The 21039-nt window shown below is 33.6% G+C and overlaps 2 protein-coding genes across 8 annotated transcripts; one reads left to right on the top strand and one right to left on the bottom strand.

Moving 5' to 3' along the window:
• Positions 1-7974: 7974 nt before the first annotated feature.
• On the top strand, positions 7975-11348 carry LOC108983235. Of its 7 annotated transcripts, none has more exons than XM_035689632.1 (7): positions 7975-8229; positions 8319-8463; positions 8593-8738; positions 8962-9126; positions 9620-9752; positions 10436-10646; positions 10745-11348. In XM_035689632.1, exons 3-7 carry the CDS (start codon positions 8718-8720, stop codon positions 10827-10829), a joined length of 615 nt encoding a protein of 204 aa, XP_035545525.1. In that variant the 5' UTR covers positions 7975-8229; positions 8319-8463; positions 8593-8717; the 3' UTR covers positions 10830-11348. The 7 variants fall into 7 exon arrangements, with proteins under 7 accessions (XP_035545525.1, XP_018810354.1, XP_035545524.1 ...); XM_035689631.1 differs by having other exon boundaries at positions 7976-8229; positions 9614-9752; XM_035689634.1 differs by having other exon boundaries at positions 7977-8233; positions 8975-9126; positions 9614-9752.
• Positions 11349-12129: 781 nt separating this feature from the next.
• LOC108983234 (probable pyruvate, phosphate dikinase regulatory protein, chloroplastic) lies at positions 12130-15296 on the bottom strand. Its single transcript, XM_018954805.2, has 3 exons — positions 14842-15296; positions 12716-13355; positions 12130-12490 (listed from the first exon to the last, which is right to left on the bottom strand). The coding sequence occupies exons 1-3, from the start codon at positions 15265-15267 to the stop codon at positions 12387-12389; spliced, it is 1170 nt and encodes a 389-aa protein (XP_018810350.1). The 5' UTR covers positions 15268-15296; the 3' UTR covers positions 12130-12386.
• Positions 15297-21039: the final 5743 nt, after the last annotated feature.

The following is a 21039-nucleotide window of genomic DNA, read 5'->3' as shown; positions in this document are numbered from 1 at the left end:
ATAAAATCATAGTAAACTTCAGATCGAGAATCTTTCAACTGAGATAGTGGATATATAGGGGATAGATAGATATATGTAGCTCTCTCAAAGTCATAAGTTATGTCATGTTCCACCATGAAAACGATCCTAGCTATGCTCAGTACAGATCAAGTGAAAGCTCGTAAACCAAAGTACTACTCTTGGTAATTCAGCCCCTATATATAGAGTTGACGCTGCAATTCCTTGGTGAAGAGGGTAAGACAAGGCCACATCCTACGGCCTCTTAGATCTATATATTCTCTTTTAGGTGGATCGCGCTTTCAAAGTCTCTTTCTGGTTTCCTCTTCAACTAAAAGCCGTGCCGAGTGCTATATGTCATTCTGCCTAAACTTTGAAAACAGAGAGTGCATTATGCGCTTTTCAGATCAAGCAGGTTCCAAAATCGTCATCATGGCGCTATCTCTTCTCAACTCACACTTGTATTATGTCTCTCCAGCAATGTGGGATTTTAACACTAACACACTAACTATTCTAACATACACTAATGACAGATATTTTATTTCAAGCTACTTTACATGCAAATCTGGCAATGATTTTTGCCAATTAAGTTCCATGCCAATTGGAAGTACTGCACGCGCAAAGTAGTGAGAAAAACTGAACACAGCAAATTAAGCAAAATATTCATTGAACCTTCCCCATCATTGACGTACTCACTCACATACACCCAACCAAGAAAGGCAAAGCTGTCATTTTGAATTGGAATTCACAGATCTCAACCTGTCAAGCAAAAGCTGATTAAAGAGACATATCAATATTGGGGGATGGTCGTGATAGAACAACTATCATTGTTCACATTGTATCCCCACATATTAATAATTGCTTCTTGATTATGCAACTTATACAGCTTCCCCATCAAGCAACCAAAAACAACAGCATGTGGATAGAACAACCCCTCTCTCTCTCTCTCTCTCTCTCTCCAACAATCACGTTATTCCTTTTGGGTGCTGATAAATTATATTCACACCATGTCACAACAACAGTTTGGTTAAGTGCGGGAGGTACCATGGAAGATATTAATGCAAAATAATAAATCAGGACATGTCAAATGCTGATAATTGGTTACGCCAGTCACCCCAAATAGAAACTGTGTTAGGATTTGCACCGACCAAATAAGAAATCTGATTATTTGATCAGATAGTCGGCCTAGTGCTTCCCCAACCAAAATAAATTGCTTTATGCCAAAGGCATATGGCGTGAAAGCATAACATCCAAATATCCAAGACCCTCCACCACGACTCAAAAAAAAAATAAAAAAAAAATTGCTTTATGAAGAAAAATACGCGTAGCAAGTATATGTTACAGAGAAAATGTCCTAAATGCACAAGTTTCGTTCAAACTATTTATAAAAAGAGTAATGATACTGTTACACCTTATTTATTACTGCTTTACAAGCCTAACTATTTTTTTTCTTTTTACTCTTTGAATTTGGATTAAAAATTTTAAAATATGACTTTCTTGCGTAATCTAGAAAAAAATAAATTGAATTAACCAATGCAATAATATAATTTAATTAAAAATAAATTCAATTAAATAAAAATATCCCTTCTTTTGCTCTTTCAGTTTCAAAAACACTATATAAAAAAAAGAATCCCCTTTTCGTAGAACTTAAGTGTGATATATATTGTAAATTATAAGGGAATATCAAACTTATAATTTTTTTTATAATTTCATATTAAAACAGAAGATATTTATATAAAATTGAATTTTCTCAGTAACATATACTTTTTCTTGGTGGGATGTACTATTTACACGTGCTTAATTTCACAGTCGGTACATACATGTCAGTGGCCGGTGTAGATATTCATTGTATTCTTGTTTATTCGATGTTTTCTTTCTGGATCAAGTGCAAATTAAACAAAGTGGGCTGACGAAGCTGAAGCTTTTCCTTCAGAAATCATACAATGGGCTTGCTTTCAAAAGGTGGAGAAAATGCAATTCAACTTTCACTTCTGATTTTTAATTTTTATTTTTTAAAAATGAATTTTACTTTTCAAAATTATTGCACGTCACTTATACGCTCCACGACTACATATAACACTATTTTTTATATTATCCTTTTGTTTAGATTATGTTTCCAAGGTATCAACTTTCAATTGCCCAAGTTCCAAAAGATGAGATAGAAAAACAACATAAATATATTTTATTTTATTTTAGCCTTTGGTTCTGTTCTTTGGGATTGAAAGTGTCATTCTGTTCTCTCTATTGGTCCAAACTTTAACCCATGAAAATAATATTAAAGCTGCTTGGAGTTGGGACAAAGCTTTCTGAATTTGGAACATGCTTTCATAAATCAATTATAAATAAAAGTAGTTTGAATGGTTTCTTGAGAATCAGTGATGCTAAGGATCATAGACGACTATATTTTACTCAAATTAAACGCTTGATTTATTGAAAGAACGCCCTTTTTGTTTTTTCCTTTCTGATTAATTTGTTAGAGAAAAATACATGGAATTAAATACTTATTTAAGTAAATATATAAATAAATTAGAAGAAAATAAATTTAGTAAATACAAAAATAATTAAGAGAGAAAAAGAAATAGAGAATGCAAACCGATTTATTTGAATATTAATAATAATATTATTATAGTGAAAAGGCTTTCTACATAGGAAAACCAGGAAGAAACTCATAAGGCACTACCAACAATGCCATCACAGGCGGCGCCGCACCTGCTTTTTTCTTTCTTTAATGTCATCCACTTATAATATAAATAAATTAACGGTTCTATAAAGCTCTTCACGATTTTTTTCCTCCTAATATCTTAATTTTTGTATTTGCTTTCGGCTGTTTAAACTTTAAATAGTTGTGTTCTTCTTATACCGTCTAGTTTATTTTTATAATTTCTCAAAATTCTTTTCATATTATTTTATTTAATTATTATAATTTTTTTATATTTTCACATTAAATAAAATAAATAATTCAAAATTTTTAAATCTCAAAATAAAAATATCATTAAAAAAATATATTCTAATAATATTTTATTTAACAATTAATTTTAATCTCAACTTATCTCATCTGTAAAAAAAAATGAAAACTATAAATGTTATACTGTTTTATTATTTGATTACGATATCTTTGAAGTTACGTTAAAGTCTTAAAAATTATTTAAATAATCTTAAAAAAATTGTAATAGAAAAATTAGATTATTTAAATGTTACATATTAAAATACTTTTAATCTTAAATAAGTTAAAAAGGATGTTTAAAGAAAATAATCATTTTGGTAGTTTTTCACAAGTGTATTTTTTTTTTAATAATACAGAAGGTAATTCAAATTTTAAAAAGACTGTTAATGAGCGAAAATATTCATACAACTTTAAGATAATTATAACTTTAAATTTTTAAAGATATGGTCATAATCTTTAAAAAATCAAATGATCATCTTTTCTAAGTCAAAAACCACCTTTTTAATTTGTTTCTAAACAAATGTAACATAGTTTAAAGTACTTTAAACACCAAGCAGTAAATAATTTTTTAATAGTATGACTTATTACTTAATCTATAAGCTCTAAAATTATGGACATGTTTGGGGTTGCATTATGAGTCTTAAAAAATGTTTAAATAGCCTTAAAAGTTGTTTAATGAAGAAATTAGGTTGTTTGGATGTTACATTTTAAAGTATTTTTTAATTTCAAATAAGTTAGAAACTACATTTGAGGAATAATTTTGATATTTTTCCTCAAACGTGCTTTTCTGAATAATATGAAAGATAATTCAAATTTTAAAAAACTGTAAAATGGGCGCGTGAAGGCAACACCCTTGTCTATTTTCAGCCACAAAAGTCGAATTTAAAAGATCTAATGGTGGCGATTCCGATGATATGTAGAGATGCCAAAAGGGATGGCACGTGAGGATCATGAGCAGTTGTGAGCAGCGCATGAGGACTACACGCGGTGATTTTCGCAAAACCGTCACTATTCTTCGAACGATTTGTGCCCTGAGAGTCTTCTTGTGCTGTGTATGTCTCTCAAGAGTTGTCGGAAAACTGTAGATCTATCTTTTTTGACCTTGAAAGAAACAAAAGAAATTAAGAGAACTACCTTAATGGACAAAATTGGTAGATAGAGAAATGAGAGAATGAGAGGGAGAAGGAGGAGGAGACTCGAAGTCTGCTCCTCCTCAAGCGAAAATTAGATCTGGAGGATTTTTACAAGAGAGAGAGAGAGATTCCATCAGAGAGTGAAAGGATTTTATTCGATAAATGAGAAAGTGATAAACATATGAAATAGATCAAAACTTTTTTAATTTATTTTCAAATAAATGTAACGTGTTTGAAAGTGATTTAAACATAAGGTTACTAAACAATAAATGATTTTTTAATGGTAAAACATATTACTTAAACTATAAACTATATTTTTCACCACAATCCCGAACATGCACTATAAATTATATTTTGCATCGTAATTCCAAACATACACTTAGAAATGATCCATTATTTATTTCTCAACTCATATTAAAAACAATAATAAAAGTACAACTAAAAGACTTGGGTCTCGTTTAGATAGTGAGATGAGAGAAGATGATATGTGAATAGTAGTAAAATGATTGCGAATACTAGAAAAATTGTTTAGAGTTGAGATGATTTATGGAGTTTTGAGAAATGAGAGAAAAAAATTAAAATAAAAATATTATAAAGTTAAAATATTATTAGAATATAATTTTTTAATATAATTTTTATTTTCATATTTAAAAAAGTTTAATTATTTTTTGTGTTTTATTTAAAAATTTGTTAAATTTGTAATGATTTAATAATTATTAGATAAAAAAGTTAAAATTAAAAATTAAAAAATGTTTATATTTATATGGAATGTAATGAGATAAAATGGAAAGTTCTTGATATCCAAATCGAGCCTTAATAATATTAGAGCATATTAAGTATAATGTTGGTGGTCAAATTGAGCGAAAGCCTTCAAAATGGGGAGAAGATAATAATTTGCCTATAATTATTTTACAACTTATATTTTAAAACTATCTTAGTAAAACAAAGTCGAGGGTTAAAATATATTTTGTAACCCAATTTTCTCAAAAGAGTGCAATATTTTTAATCCTATTAAACTCAATTTCTTGTAATCATAAAGAATTGATATGCGTAGGTAGTAGGCTGGCATGCATTTGAAATAATAATAATTTTTTTTTTTATAAAATACAAATACAGTTGGAGCTAGATTGTCCTCCAATTTCAATAACTTGTTAGAGCATTCTCATTGGATTAGCTAAAAGCTAAATCCAATGAGAATTTAGCTATTAGGTGGATAAATTACTCACATTGAATTAGTTATATTCCAAATATTTAGAATATAGCTACAGTAATATCCAAACTAATTTCTAAATTTGGAAGACACTATTCATTCATCAAATCATTTTTATATTATTTCTTTCTCTTTCCTTTTAATATTAATTATTTCTCTCTCCATTTTAAATGACAATTGAAAAAATATAATTAGAATACAATTACAAATTAATATAAAATATTATAAATAGTAAAATATGAAAAAATAAAATAAATTCATAATTAAAAAAATTAAAAAAATTTCAAAATTATTAATTACTCATTACTATATAATGAATAAATAGATAATTCAATTTGGAGATTTGATGTGAATAGTCAAAATTAAATTCATCTTATATTAATTTATTGTCATATAATGAAAAAATGGCTATTCCAATGTAGAGATTTATATAAATGGAATAGCTAAAAGTTAAATTCATCTTATATTCATAAAAAATGTATTTTAATTTAGCTATTCCAATGAGAGTGCTCTTAGTTGTTGAGAATTCTGAGATAACTTATAGAATACGTTTGAAAATACAATTATTTTGAGATATTTTTATATTATTATTTATAAATTATTTATTATTATTCATAAATGATTTATATTATTTTATTATTATTTATCAACTATTTTATTATTATTTATATACTATCTGAAATATTTTTAATATTAAACAGGAGAAAAAAATATTACTCCTTTCAATAATAATAAAAAAAAAAGAGTATACTTTTTTTATTTTTATGCGTAAAAAGAGTATAAATCGGTTGGAACTTGGTCCTAATCGCCGCCAAATAATGGTGTTTAGATTCAGAAAAATTATATTCATCATTTTAATTTCTATCATCCTCTTATCATCTCATAATGTGATATTAAATGATAAATTTATAAGTAAAATATAATAAATAATTTCTAATCATCTAATAATATATCATAAAATAATAAAAATTAAGATAATGAATAACATTTTTCAAAAATTAAAAAAATATGATGAATCCTCTGCTCTTCAACATCCAAAGGAACAGCCTATGGCCCATGGCCTGATGGCGGCTCGACCCCCCTTCCCCAGTGTTTTAAAAATTAAAAAAAAAAAAAAAAAAATCGAAAGATTCAAAAGACCAAGGCGTCCAAATCATCCTCAATAAAGCTACACACGCACACGTTATCGACTCCTTTCAACACCATTCAGCTTCCCCCACACAATCACACGCCTAATCCTCTCCCACATTTTGCGCTCTCTCTCTCTTTTGGGACTACTCAATGTTATCATCATTATTATTAGAATTTGTTATCATCATCGACTGTAATCTTGATTAAGATTCGTCCTTATCTCTTGTTGAAAATGATTTCTATGGGTAAAGGAAATAATATTTACAACAGTAAGATGTGTAGTGCCGCACACTTCTTCTAAAAGATATAGATAATTAATTTAGAATCATACAAAAAATTATTTTTTTAATAAAAAATCTTATTTTTTTAAATAGAATATGTAGAACATGCATACTATATGACTATATTTTGCACTAATCTTTTTTAGTGTTAGAGAAAGTCTATTTAACACTATTTATTTAACATACCCAACACACCGCTGATATGGAAGATGGGAAGTTTTCCACGTTAGTTATGCTAAAAAATTATCGGTGTTTTAATTTTTTAAAGTTAAAATGGATTTACTATAAGTGATGTGTTAAGACACTAACTTATATGTAGAAAAATTAGATTTTGTCATTCTATTTAAGTGCACATATATTTAAGCATTAAAATAGAATTATAAAAATGATAAATTATATATTAATTAAATAGAGATGTGTGATATAAAGTTTATATGTAAAATTTTTTAAATTTGAAACATCCTATCTAAAAAGAAATAGATAAATCTGAGATCCATTTTAAAAAACTTATTTGGTGGCTCACTATTTTAGAAAGGGAGTATCCACCTCATACCATCAAATAATCTAACAAAAATGATGAGTAGACTACTTTCATGTGGGCATATAGAGATAGAGATGAACAATAAAATTAGGTCTTAGATATTAAGTTGAGTTGAATTTTTTATAATAATAATGAATTGAAATAGTGAAGTATGTTTTGCAGCGCCCGCCTAATGTGAATAGATGTATTTGAATATTAAAATGAGTTTAGATATATTTATAGAAAGTTGAAAAAAGTTGTGATTCTCACGTTTAAAGAGGTATTGAGTTGAAAAAGATTGTGAATCTCACCTGTAAATAAGTTTTGAGTTAAGTTGAGTTTAGTGATTTGAGAGTTAGATATTTAGATGTTAGACTTAGTTTAAAATTAGATTGAACTAAATTGATTTTAATTCAATCTAAGTTTTAAACGGGGCCTTAATCTTCAGGTAGATTACATGTGTACTACTCATAATCTAAATGTGAATTAAAGTAACATTTTATTTTGAAGGTAGAATTTGCTCTTGTTACACGTTGAATGCTATAACCTATAATACTTGTTGTTCTATAAGATCGGTTTGTGAATAAACTTTTTAGAATGTAATATCAAAAATTGACTTGAGAGCATCTTCTCTCAATAATTTTAAAAAACTAAAATTTAAAAACTAGAGTCGAGGAAGTACTTACACGTGGCAACCCTGCGTGCAATAATCACAGAAGTACTACTCCATCTAATAAAACGTTGCGAAAATGGCATTAAAAAAGCACTCATTGCCGTATAAAAAAACCAGAGAAAGCCCAAGCCCCAGAAAATACGAAAATTCCCAGTGTTTCTTACTCTATAGAGATCCACAAGATCATTCTCTCTGCCCTTTTTCAATCCCACCTCGGTTTTCTTCTTCCGGGAAAGAGTCCCCGATCGACTCTTTTTCCATCCCTTTCTCCGTCTCTCTACCTCCCAAGTCACGAGAATTCTCTTCACGATCAGACAAAAAAGAAAGGCAGTGTTTATAGGCAGGTTGATCAACAACGTTTCTCATGAAAAATAACATTAAATGTTTTAATTTGTTTGATTAACGTTGTTTGTTTCTCCTTTGGGATAGGTCGAGGAAGAAAAAATTAAGATTGCCCCCGATCGAACAGTTGGTCCTTTCTCGGATTATAAAGGGTTTGTGATTTTCAACCAAGTAACCGAAGCAGTTGAAGAAGAAAACAAGAACAAGAAGAAATAAAAAATAAAAAAAAGAGGTGGTGGTTGGTTAAAAGTTTCTTTGTTATCGTACCGGAGACTTGTTCCACTGCGTGTTTGTTTATAATCTCAGTGTTGACTTGTGGCCAATGGGATTTCTTCTCTTTATTATTTTTTCTTCCAATCAGGTCTAGTAGATAGCAATTGCCCCATTCGGTCCGCCACGGTGACGCCGTAGACTCTCGCGCGTCCAGTCCTTCTCTGTTTGCATTATTTTCTACGTACGACTTTGTCTTCCTAGAAAGTGACGGAAATGGCGGACAATACAAAGTTGGTGAGCTTCAGTTTTCTGGGATTTTCTTTTGTCTATTTAATCCTAAACAAAACAGATAAATTCTTGTAATTATCTCCTTTTATTTCTTCCTAACTGTTCCATTGGGCTTTGCATCTTTTCGTCATTCATATTCATTAATGCTTTGATTCACTTCTCTCTCTCTCTCTCTCTCTCTCTCTCTCTGTGGGAATGTTTTTTGGGGTTGTTGGTTGATTCTTGATAGGTTTGTGGCTTAGAAGAGAACATGGCCGGCAGCCAGAAAATCTCGATTTCCGATCATATAAACGGATTTCAATACACGACCGAGGAATCCGATAGCTTTGTTATTGACATGGATCGCTTCTCTCGGGGCACCAATAAAGATATTACTTCAAATTCAAGAATTACGGTAAGTTTTTCTATCTCTTTTATATTTTTTAATGGTTGGTATCTTTCTTTTTCTTTTCTTTTTTTGATTTTCACTTTGATTGAATCGAAAGCACACGTGTTCAACGACGTTGCAGATTTTCCTTCAAGAGATATTTTCGAATCTCGTAGTATTTGAATCAAAACCATTCGTTTGTTATCTTTTAAGGTGGCGTGAATTTCTCAATTATTGGTTGACATCCTTGAAATGGATCGAGGAAACAAGCATGTCTCTGAGATAACACGTTAGCATTTGATGCAAAAGTATACAAACGAGGATAATGTCTATCTCAAGCGTTCCTATCTGCCACCATTTCCAATGAACTTTCCCTTCCCTCGTCTTTAATAATATACCTTGAAAAAAGCAAACAATTAAGACAACTGAATTATTCTTCTTTCTTAAAAGGAGGGTCTGTCTTTGCCCTGTTTAAATATTCTTGGCTTTGACGCATTCTCATGGATGAATTAAGTTGCAGAGAAGCCTTTCCCGAAAAGGGTCTCAGCGTGGTGGCGAGAAAAAGATCACTCAAACTACAAATACAAATACAAATACAGCTGCTGCTAACGAAAGGGAACATACTGTTGTTACTGCTACATCCTCACCCAGAGGTACTAACATTTCGAAATTCCCACACTGTATAATGATCCTCTAATATTGTTTTTGTTGTCTTTTAAGTATCAAAAAGTGATACGATGAATTGGAGTTTTCCGGTTCCAACTTAACATTTATTAGGAAAGTTCAACGTTTTTGTCCAAATGGGGACGAATAAGAATATTTAAGATTTTTTGTGAATATCCATTAGATCAATTGACAACACCTTAATTTCTCATTAAGAGAATCAAAGATCGAATCTTTCTCTCTCATATATATATATAAAAAAAAAAAAGATTTTCTCTATGTGGTATGTGGAGTAAAATATAATATACATTACTACCTACCTCTACTAGCCTCACAACGAGGTGGGTGACTCACAAGTGGTTCATGTCTCCCGACTCCATTATGTTATGATTGTTATCATCATCGTCGTTGTTGTTAACATATTATATTTGACTAAAGCTGATGCATTACCAGACTGCCGGGTAGCTTTTGCAGTGTACAGCAAAGAAATGTGGGACAAATATTAATGTCTATTTTGTTTCTTTTTGTTTGGTAGAAATAGGTAACACATTATCTTTCCATTTTAATTGTTGGCATACATATCAGTGAAGCAGGCATGTGCAATTCTGGTGTTGGAAGTTTAGGTGGCGTAGATGATTTTCTTGACTAGCATGTTTTATGAATTATATGATAGGGTCTAGCACTCCTGAAAAGTTGGCGGCAACGGTGGCAGCCGGGACCATGGATAATTCTAGCAGCCCACAAGTTCATCATCAGATTACCATCACCACCAGCAACATGATCGGCACTCCCACCGAAAGCAGATGCATTTCTAGGAGAAATAGTTTCAGGCGTCCTCCATGGGTCCTTGATCCTAAGAAGATTGTTTTTTTCTTTGCTACCTTGTAAGTCTGCAATTTCTGCAGTTCTCCTCGGAAAGTATTTTATTTCCACCAACTTAAGGGTTTTCTTTTGTTCTCTAAATTTCATTCTTTGGTGGCAGGTCGAGCATGGGAACAATCTTATTGATATACTTTACCCTTTCAATTGGCAAACTCCATGCAAAAGAAAATGGTCTGGATTGGTAGCACTGTTGGTTGGCATTTTCCTCGAGAGAGAGACGAGAATCTGATCAGCCAAATCAGGACAGAAACAGATCTAGAAGAATGAAATTAGGCAGTTAGTGGTGGGGATCCATTTTGAAAATTTGGAGGTATGGGGTTCTTTTCGATGGCCTTCTGAGACAAAATGCAGGACATGTGTAAAGAACAAAACAAACTCCAAAAGTTATCAACCAGAAACTTATACGGCCCCATCACAGATGATAATTCAAGTTTTGCTCCGGGTGATAGAGGAATTTACTGATGAAGACAATAACAGATTGCATCGTGACAAAGAAAAAGAATCTTCTAACATGAATGACAGAGATCAATCAGACGAGCTTTTTCTTTTTTAAACTTGCTTGTATTTGCTGTCTCTGCATAGCTTAATGGAGGATCAGAAAGTTACTTTTTGCTCTGTGTTGATCCTTTTTCTTTCACAGTACTTTCTATATGTTTTGCGTTTGCTTTTTTTGGCACCCAAACTTGAAGAGTCTCTTTTTGTTGTATATGGCTTCCATGTGATGTGAGTAGGAAAACCAGCAAAGGGAAGAAAACAATAATATTTGCCAGAAATTAAGTAATGCTGTATGCACGTGCGCAGGCAGGCATATGGGCAAGTGAGTCTTTCATTATTTTAAGAAACATGGGAAGGGAGAGGTTGGCTCTTTTCTTGCATTGAATAAACTCACATTTGGTAGACCTGGAAAGTTCACGACATCCCCAACCCATTATGTGTTTTATGATTAATTTTAAAGCATTGGGAAGAAGAATGAAGTCATGCTTAATTAGCTACATGAAAGTACAACTTTAAGAGCTGCTCTGTAAGAGCTGACAACACTAGAGATATCTCCATCTATGTAAAGTTAGGCAGAATTTTAACATACAGTGTAAAGCAATAAACAAAACAGCAAATTATTAGCTAAAAGTAGGCATATATGCAGGCTCGGAATATACAATTCAATTGTACCAGTAACAAGATCTAATTACTTGTCAATGGTCATGCAGTGTGGTAAGGATTAACCAGTCAGACGACAACATGAACATTGCCTCAAAATCCACAAAAGTTGTGCCTAAGCCCCGAAGATTAGTTAGCAAAATCTATTTACTGTAACTTTGAAAAGGTAATCGTGTGGGACGATACAGGCAGCAACGATTATTTCCCCCTGATAATTTATTAGGACATCAAGTAACAGAAAATTGTTTACAAACCTTGTAAGTATCTTGAAAGATATAGATTTCAGCTGAAGAACCTTTACAGCTGTATTAGACATTATTGCACGGCTGATAAGCAGAGAAAGGAAAAATAAATTAGAATATTATATACAAATTTATAAAAGTTTATAGATACGGATATGACAACCAAATAACCAATCCCTTCAGGGAGACTTCACCGCTAGGTGTGGTGACAAATTGTCAGATAGCTATCTGCAACTTATTTTTCCAGACATTTCAACCATTGTCCTGAGGTTCGATATAAGCCGAATTCTATACTCTGCAATATCAGCATCTCATCCCTACCTACTTGGGAACAACTTAAAATCTTTAGTAGCGTTTTGAGATTCTTGGCATTGTACACCTGTGCTTTCTGTCATGGTAAAGCCTCAAAACAACCGCTGCCGTTTCTTCTATTGCTTTTCCTGTCACTTCTGAAATTGCAGGAAGTAGTAACAATATGCAAGATTCGATTAGCAGTGAGTGTCATTTGTTAAATTGCAGGAAGTAACAACTCTTGCAGTTTCTTTCAAGCCTTTATTGTAATGTTTTGCCATATCAACTTCATTATTCAAAACTGAGACATGAATGTTACTAAATCCAAATCAAAGATTAGAGCGAATCCAGAGAAGGAGATTAATGAAAATTTGAACTCTTACCAATTACTGGCCAGACAGGGTTTTGTGCAAAAATCCTACCAGCCACTTCCAGTTCCTCCCTAACATACTCCATCTCCGAATAGTTACTCCTTGTTTCTTCACTGAAGCCCAGACTCCTAGCTCTTGCTTTCCTGATTGTTTGCAACACTAAAGGATTTATTGTCAAACCAAAAACTTTCTCTGGGTCTACCTCAAACAGACCTTTCGGTAATTCTACACCCATTACAATAGGCACATTGGCCACTTTGTATCCTTTCTGTGCCAAATAAATTGATAATGGTGTCTTCCCAGTGCGAGACACACCAGTAAGAACAATGTCAGCTTTGTACAGATTTTGGGGTAGCGCCCCATCATCTTGCTTTATGGTAAATTCAATTGCTTCAATCCGACGAAAATATTCCTCAGAAAGAGGAAAACTTCTGCCAGGAGCCCCGCGGGGGAGACCAGATGGTGAGACACCTAGATGAGAAGCAATTGCCTCTGTGATTGGGCCAAGTATGTCTGTGGAGGGTATACCCCACATGTTGCAGGCTTGCTTGGCAGATTCAGCCATTGATGGATCAGCTAAAGTGTACACGAGCATTGCACCTTCTTTGGCTGCTTGCTTTACAATCTCCATTAACCGTTCAACATCATCAATCTGGCAAGTGTGTGGACGACAGGGCACAAAAGTCAGTACAAGTCAGGAAATTTCAGACAATACAATTCAATTGTCACCTAACATTAACACAAGATCTACCACAATACTTGGCCAATCCAGATTTTAAGTTCTAATTGGGAGGGGCTCCTAACTATGGAAAAATTTTCGAAAATTATTTCCATTATATGACTTTCAAAGGAACAGCTATTGCTACTTTTACTTATTAACAAAAAAAAAGGAACAGTTATTGTTGAAGGAACTCAAGATGACAATGCTGAACGGATAACAAAGTTAGCATATGAGAGAATGTGTGCTATACTAGACCAACTTAGAGATAAAGTAAATGATGTAATACTGGGTTTTGGTTTAAAGCTGACTGGACTGTACCTCTTTGTCAAACAAAATCCGGTTGGGATAGGAGCATATCTGATTCCCGACCCCACCCCAAAAAAAAAAAACAAAAACAAAACAAAACAAAAGAGCTTGTCCACATGAAGCTTTCATCACTGTTGCCCTCCTACAAATTCACAAACAGCGTGCCTCCTCTACTACATCGGACTTGGGACCCAGAACAACTTTTTTCACCCACAAAAGCTTCTAGAGAACTTCTGGCATTCTTATGAATGCTTCGTATGGAAAAGAAGCTAAGAAGTCGGAATATGACAGCTTTCCCGATGTTTTTTAGCTTTTAGAAAGTAAGGTTCCAAAGTTGGTAAATCATAATGTAAACTTTGGAGCAACTTAAGCTCCGCAGAAACAGAAAACTTCCAATGAACTCCACGGCAGGTCCTGGTTTCTAGTCAAATATTGGCCTAAGCATACATCTGCTTATTGCAAATGCCCTCAAGATCACTACAGCCTACAGGATGATCCAAGGCAGCTTGGCTTATAGTCGGATAGCTTCAAAACAACCCAACCCAACCCGAGGAGCAGATTAGCTTAGTTGATTAGATAGACAAATGCTGGGGTACGATATGAAGAAACTTAACTTAGCCTAATAATCTGTTGGCAGCCTCATTCTCAAATCCCACTCCTAGGTGGCTTCTCCTAATTATTGGGCTGCTTCCCCAACCATCAACCGATGCAATATATCATGCCCAGCCATTTTGCCATTATTTAGCAATGGGACTATGTATAAAACCAATAAGCTATTTCGATTCAGCTTATGATCAGCTTCACAAACAGGAGTCCAGAGCTTTTGCAAAAGAAAAAAAAAAATATATTATTGGGTTTTAGAGAAAGTTACTCGATTATCCCAATTTCATCTCTGAAACTTACCATGACTCCCCAGATACCTACTGAATGCTGAAGAACCATTTAAAGACTCAAAATTTATACCACATTAGTCCATAGGGACTACAGGAAACTTACCAATAAGCAGTTCAAAAAATTATAAAATAGAAGAAAACAAGAAAACAACTGAGGACAATGCGAGTTAGTAGCCCATTACTCGGTTAAAAAATAAACTAGAAGACAGACATCTTACCCCAGAAAACAAATGAGTATTTACAGGACATCCCCGGTCCACCAAGCAGTGGTCAAACTGCCCCAACGCCGCGTTCACGGAATGCTCCACCGTCCACCCAGTTCCGTCAGAAACCATGTATATTGATTTCGCCCCTCTCATCTCCACTTCACCGTCTCCGACACTTCCGGTAACGGAAATAAGGTCTTGAGATAGGCCATCTCTCGGTCGAACCGGAGGCTTCGCTTCCACCACCTGGGCACGATTGCCCGGCCGGTCCAACTTGCGGCCGGACCTTATTGCTCGGGCCCTGGACCATCGGTTCAGCTTACCGCTGCCCTTGAGTCTCCGAACTCGTGGCTCGGGGTCGGGGTCGGAAGGGACTTGGTTGGATGGGGCAGGTGTGGCTCGCAAGCTCGAGAGACTCAGGGTGGATGAAGCTATCATGTTTCTCCTTGTTTTGTTTTTTTTTTTCCAATTTCTTTTGTGATTTTCTTGCTATGTGGACCCACCAATCAAGGTATCATTGGATTTTTTAAGATTTGGACTAACTTTATTGGTAGGCCTCGGCCCAGGCCTTCCAGTTTCTTCGTCATCGTAGTGGTCCGGTCCGGGGGTTTATGGATCCAAAATCTCGATCCAATCAGACTGAACCGATTGTTCCTATAGATCAGATCAGATTTTTAGCTATCGATCCAATCGTTTTGATTCGGTCCATGAATATATATATATATTTTTTGATAAAAAAATTTATATAAAAAATTAATAAAATTAATAAAATTAAAATTAAGTGAACTCTTTGATGTGGATTATGTAACTAATAATTTCTTTATATATATATATTATATTCTTCATGCTTGCAACTTAGATATTTAAAAAAAAATACCTAATTACTTTAATTAGGTATAAATAGTAGAATATGTATTTACATATAATAACATGATTTATCATATGATATATTAGTTAATTGATAACTTATATTATTTAACATTTTATATAGTCAATGATCAATCCTTAGACCAAATTGATTACTGAATTTTTCTACATGTCGGGGTTGAGACTGACTTATAAGACTATCGATCCAGTCTAATCGATTTTTTCAGTTCGGACCGATAGTCTTTCAACCATAATAGCGATAATTTGAAGAGAAATGCTTTATTTACCAAGAAATTCCATAAATTTAAACTCATAAATTGACATAGTTTTATATGATACGTTAAATTATAAAACTACATTTATTAAAAAGTAGATCTAATGTATCATATCAAATTATGTCAATTTGAGAGTTTACTTTTATAAAATAATTTTGTGACTTGACCGTAACACTTTTCTAATAATAATAATGGTTATTAATATTAGTATTCTTTTACTCTTATATTGAGAAATTTCTAAAAAAAAAAAAAAAATCATTTTATCAATAAGAATGGCAATGACATTGCAAAAAAAAAAAAAAATTTATAATATATAACTTGATTTTCAACCAAACCGGCCAAATTTGAAAATTGAAATCAATTTATCCTACATTCTACACACGTAGATATGAGCAAGCAAGAAGTTTAGATAATCATGAAAAATCAAATATCAAAACCTTAGGTTTACATTTTACTACACATAGTATGTAATGGACTAAAGACTAATGATTTAAGCAATTAAGCAGATAATATTGTTAGGTCAAAATTCAAATACCTCCTAACGGAATTAAGCCAAATCTTGCTTTATTAAGACTCATGCGCTCAAATGGCTATAAACCAATTTAGCAACTGTTGAGATCGCAACCACCAAAACACATAAATGCAAAATTCGAATCCAGCCGTCATTAATAAAGATTTAATGGCAAAACGGACGACATAAGTAATTAATTGTCTTTCAGCACGATACTCACATGAGATACTAGCCATCTAGCACGATACTCGCACACACAAGCAAAATCAGGACCCTAACAGCCCGCATTCCATCAAGGTTAAATGGAGTCATATCGAGGATAAGTTTAACCATATGAAAACAATTAACCCTTATAAATAGGGATTGAGGTACATATCAAATGATGACTTTTGATTACATAACAAATACAACACACATTTTTGCTATCATTAACTTAGGCATCAGGGGTGTCTTTACCACACCAAGCTAGTTTCCATTCTTTGGTTGCAGGTTGCAAATAAATTTTTGTGTTACATATGAAACACGCCCACAACAGCTGGCAGCATCTGTGGGATCTTAGAAGGTTTAGTATGCTTTTTGTATGCATGCAACTATGCATTCTTAAGCAACCAGCGATCAAGAAACAAGTGCAACAAGCAAACAAACAAATATCAGGATGGAAGGAAGACTGAGGACGATGACTTTAGAGATGAAGAATCTCCAATGTGAAAATGAAGCTCTTAAGCGAAGAAGTGCAAAAAATGCTGCACCAAGCCACAATGAGAGAAACGAACGCACTCATGCCACTCAGGGTGATTAATTGCAAATGAAGTTGAGACTCACAAAAGTTGTTGAAACACACACACACACACACACAGAGTATGAAATTCTTGTCACACTGGTCAAATATCGCCCTAAGGGAATTTGGCAGAATCTCGCTTTATTAAAGCTCATGGACTTAAAGGCCATAAACTAATTTAGCAACTACTGAAATCGCAACTGCCAAAACACATAAATGTGAAATTCGAATCCATCTATTATTAATAAGTACTTAATAGTGGAACGGACAACGTGGAAAATTAATGGCCCTCTAGCACGATACTTGCTACACAAGCTAAATTAGGGCTCTAACAGCCCCATTCCATCAAGGTTCAGAGGAAGTCATACTGAGAGGCAAGCCTTACCATAGGAAAGCAACTGACCCATATAAATGGCTATTGAGGTACGTATCAAATGATGACTTCTGGTTACATAACAAATGCAACACACATTTTTGTTATCACTAACTTGTATCAGATGTGTCTCTTACCACATCAAGCTACTTTCCATTCTCTGATTGCATGTTGCAAATGACTTTGTGAGAAATACAAAACACTAAGGGTGTACAGGAACCGGTTGGCCAGCGATGGAAAATAAGAAGAACTGATCTTAGCCGATTCGGTCTCGGTTTGACCCAATGAAAAACCACTGAACCGGCTGACCGATTCTACTTCTTTTTTTTTCTTTTTTTTTATTCATTTTATACCTATATAAAAAACGACGTTGTTTCACTTAAATAAGTGAAACTGCATCGTTTTGGACCCCTTAGTTGAAAAAAAATAAAGCAATTGGCGTCGTTTCAGGATTAGGTTAAGATCCCTCATTCTCCCTCTCATTATCGAATCTCTGTTGTGCTGTTCTCTCTCTCTCTCTCTTCAGTTTCATTGGGTTTTTCTCATCTCCATCCATTAAAGCTTACAAAGAATCACGATGAGCCAAGCGCCAGAAAATCCCATAAGACCATCCATCATTGCAACACAGAAACTTAAGCGTTTTCTTCAATGCCGAACCAGTCTCTACTTCACCCATTTCAGTACCTCTAAAAAGAAATATTTGAATATATTTAACTTCACGATCCCAAGCGCATCACACAAACTCAGGTAGGTTAGGTACAACTCAACCAGCTAAACTCATACGCATCAAATGCCAGGAAATCCACTATATTGATTCCATTTGCATCGTTTCATGATTCATCCATTGGCGTAGTTTTAAGTGCTTGAATCTTTCATATTTGTTGTGATATTTCGTATTTGTTGTCATATTTCATATTTGTTGTGAATCTGTGATGATGGTATTCGAGTATTTATAAGTTTGTTTACACCACCGATGACGTCGGTGAACCGATCGGAAGAAAATTGAGACCAACGTCAACAATTTTCTTCTCCTTCACGGCCGGTTTCGATCGAGATAAATACATTTTTAGCTTGTTGGTGCAGTTTCGATTTTGGACCAAAACCGTACCGACACCTTCGATTTTCACTCTTACAAAACAAACCCACAATAAATATAAGAAACAAAAAATCATGTGTTTTCCATATTATTAACAATGCAAGTGATGCTGCCAACTAAGGATTTTGGTGACAAGATATGATGAAATGACATTTGTATTCGTGTCATCTACTTGTGTAGCATATTTAAGTGACAATTTTAATGCACAAAAACTTTTCAAAATTGAAGAAAATTAGGTATAGACAAAGTGCAATGTATAGAGCAAGGTCAAGGACTACTTTTGGGGCTCATAAAGGTAGAAAAAGTCAATAATGGCCCATTGTACTAAATGGTGTCCAATGGATGTGGTCCAAAACCTTTGATGGGATTTTTATTTTTAAAGGCATGGGAAAAAAAAAAAGTATTTGATTTGTATTGGGCCCAAATCCTCCAGATTTTAAAACCTGATATAAATTGATTTGAAACTTTTGTCCGAGTGTCGAGAATTGACAAATCCATCGGGCTTTGACAAAAAACTTCAATGATTAGTAGTTAGGGAAAGCCACTTAGGTTTATGGATCACGTTCTTGTGGTGCCGAATTAATCATATATATGATTATTTGGGTGAAATTCGAACATGTTGGATTTTATCAGATGCATGGATCTTGTCCAACATCAACAGTTTAAACCTTATCTTTCTTTTTAATTTCTTTCGATTTTTATTTCTTTTGTGTTGCTATTATCTCATAAGGCCCTATAGATTCTAACAAAAATCTAATAACAAGTCATTATTGTTATTAACGTCGTGTTTTGTATGCTTGGATAAGGTTCTAGCAACTTGAATCAGAATCTTCACCTGTGAACACAAAGAAGAAGGTGGGCTCGGGGTGGTCTAGGAGACCTCTGATACCTAAGTTAGTCTCATGTGTTTTTGGTATTGGCCTTCGAATGATTCAGTCCAAAGAGAGTTCTTTGTACCTGAGATGTGACTTTTATACAAAGTTCTGAAGGGACATTTTGTTCCCCGTGTCAGGATTGAGTCATCTCGCCCGCATTTATCTTAGTCTGGGTATTTAATGCGACATGATTTTTTGAGGCAGGGCTTTCAATGCAGTGTGGCTCCTGGGACAACACTTTTAGTGCAGCGTGGCTTCCAGGGCAAGTTCCAGTGGTGGGTGAACAACATAGTCACTTCTAGTCCCCTCCATCAAAGAATGGAGGGTCATTCGCGTCTTCCGTTTATCTACTGATGTGAGTCCCTTAATCGTAGGTGTAACAGGAGATGTCATAGTCAGCGGGTCCCATTTGTTCCCTGTGTCTGGTTTTCCGAGCTATGCATCCTTCTTCCTCTGATGCGACCTTGAGGGCTAGACCCCTTTGGTGACTCTAGGGCCTCTGAGAAGTATGACTTGGGTTGGAATAGGACCCCAGGTTGGGTCCAGACCCAATTAGAATTGGCCAGGTGGAAAATACCCCTCCTAATTGTAAACAGATCAAAATTTCTTATAACTTGTAAGTTAATCGCAGAGCTTAAGTTTAAAAAGGATACGTAAGACACAATTTGTGAGTCCTATAATATTTATTGTTGCTCCTCGGAAGAGTTAAATAAAATTGTACACATGAATGCTATTCCTCTTCAAATTTAAGTAATATATTTAATTTAGATAAATTATAAGGGAATGTTAACCCATGTTAATGGAGTTTGGCAAATGTCCCACGAATAGCTAATTAGCCCCTAAGATTTTTGACAAAAAAGAATCACAAAACACATGAAGTGATTCGTGATGTGATCATGTGGCCACCAAGTCTCAAAACCAGCCAACATAATTAATGAAATGCTAAATTATTTTTGGAAAAAACAAAAAATCCTCCCAAACCCCACACTTTTTCTCCCACTTGCTTTCTCTGTCTCTTATAGTCGACTTCGGTCTCTTTTCTCCCAATTTACAAGTATTGCGAGTCAGCGACTCCACTGCTATATTACTCAAGATAGCGTGAAATTGTATGCTGCATGCTCTCTTCTTGTTCTTATTATTATAAGAGTTTTATCTTTATAGCTAGGTGTAAAAATTGCCAAGAAAATTAAGTAATATTGAGAGAATACAAAAGAAGAAATTTTGTTGAAATTAGATCATTAATTAGATTATGACTCATTCGGATATATTCAATTCTACCAAGAACTAAGGAGATGTTTAGAAACAATTTTCATCCCATCCCATTTTATCTCATCTCATCTCATCTCATTTCCTTCTAAAATATCAGTCAAATACAAACATTTTCAAACTAAATAATTCAATTTTTTTTTTTGAAAAGAATAATTCAACATTTTCA

The sequence above is a fragment of the Juglans regia genome, chromosome 4 (genome assembly GCF_001411555.2).
Source record: "Juglans regia cultivar Chandler chromosome 4, Walnut 2.0, whole genome shotgun sequence".
NCBI lineage: Eukaryota > Viridiplantae > Streptophyta > Magnoliopsida > Fagales > Juglandaceae > Juglans > Juglans regia.
This window is presented reverse-complemented; position numbering and strand designations above follow the sequence as displayed.

Excerpts from the sequence above, each read along its gene's own strand:
- LOC108983235 (XM_035689631.1), top strand. The coding sequence starts at position 8,718 with ATGGCGGACAATACAAAGTTG. Across the intron at positions 9,753-10,435 it reads TGCTACATCCTCACCCAGAG|GGTCTAGCACTCCTGAAAAG; the intron begins GTACTAACATTT and ends ATTATATGATAG. Across the intron at positions 10,647-10,744 it reads GTTTTTTTCTTTGCTACCTT|GTCGAGCATGGGAACAATCT; the intron begins GTAAGTCTGCAA and ends CTTTGGTGGCAG.
- LOC108983234 (XM_018954805.2), bottom strand. The coding sequence starts at position 15,267 with ATGATAGCTTCATCCACCCTGAGTCTCTCGAGCTTGCGAGCCACACCT. Across the intron at positions 13,356-14,841 it reads ATACTCATTTGTTTTCTGGG|ATTGATGATGTTGAACGGTT; the intron begins GTAAGATGTCTG and ends CACACTTGCCAG. Across the intron at positions 12,491-12,715 it reads CCCTGTCTGGCCAGTAATTG|AAGTGACAGGAAAAGCAATA; the intron begins GTAAGAGTTCAA and ends CTGCAATTTCAG.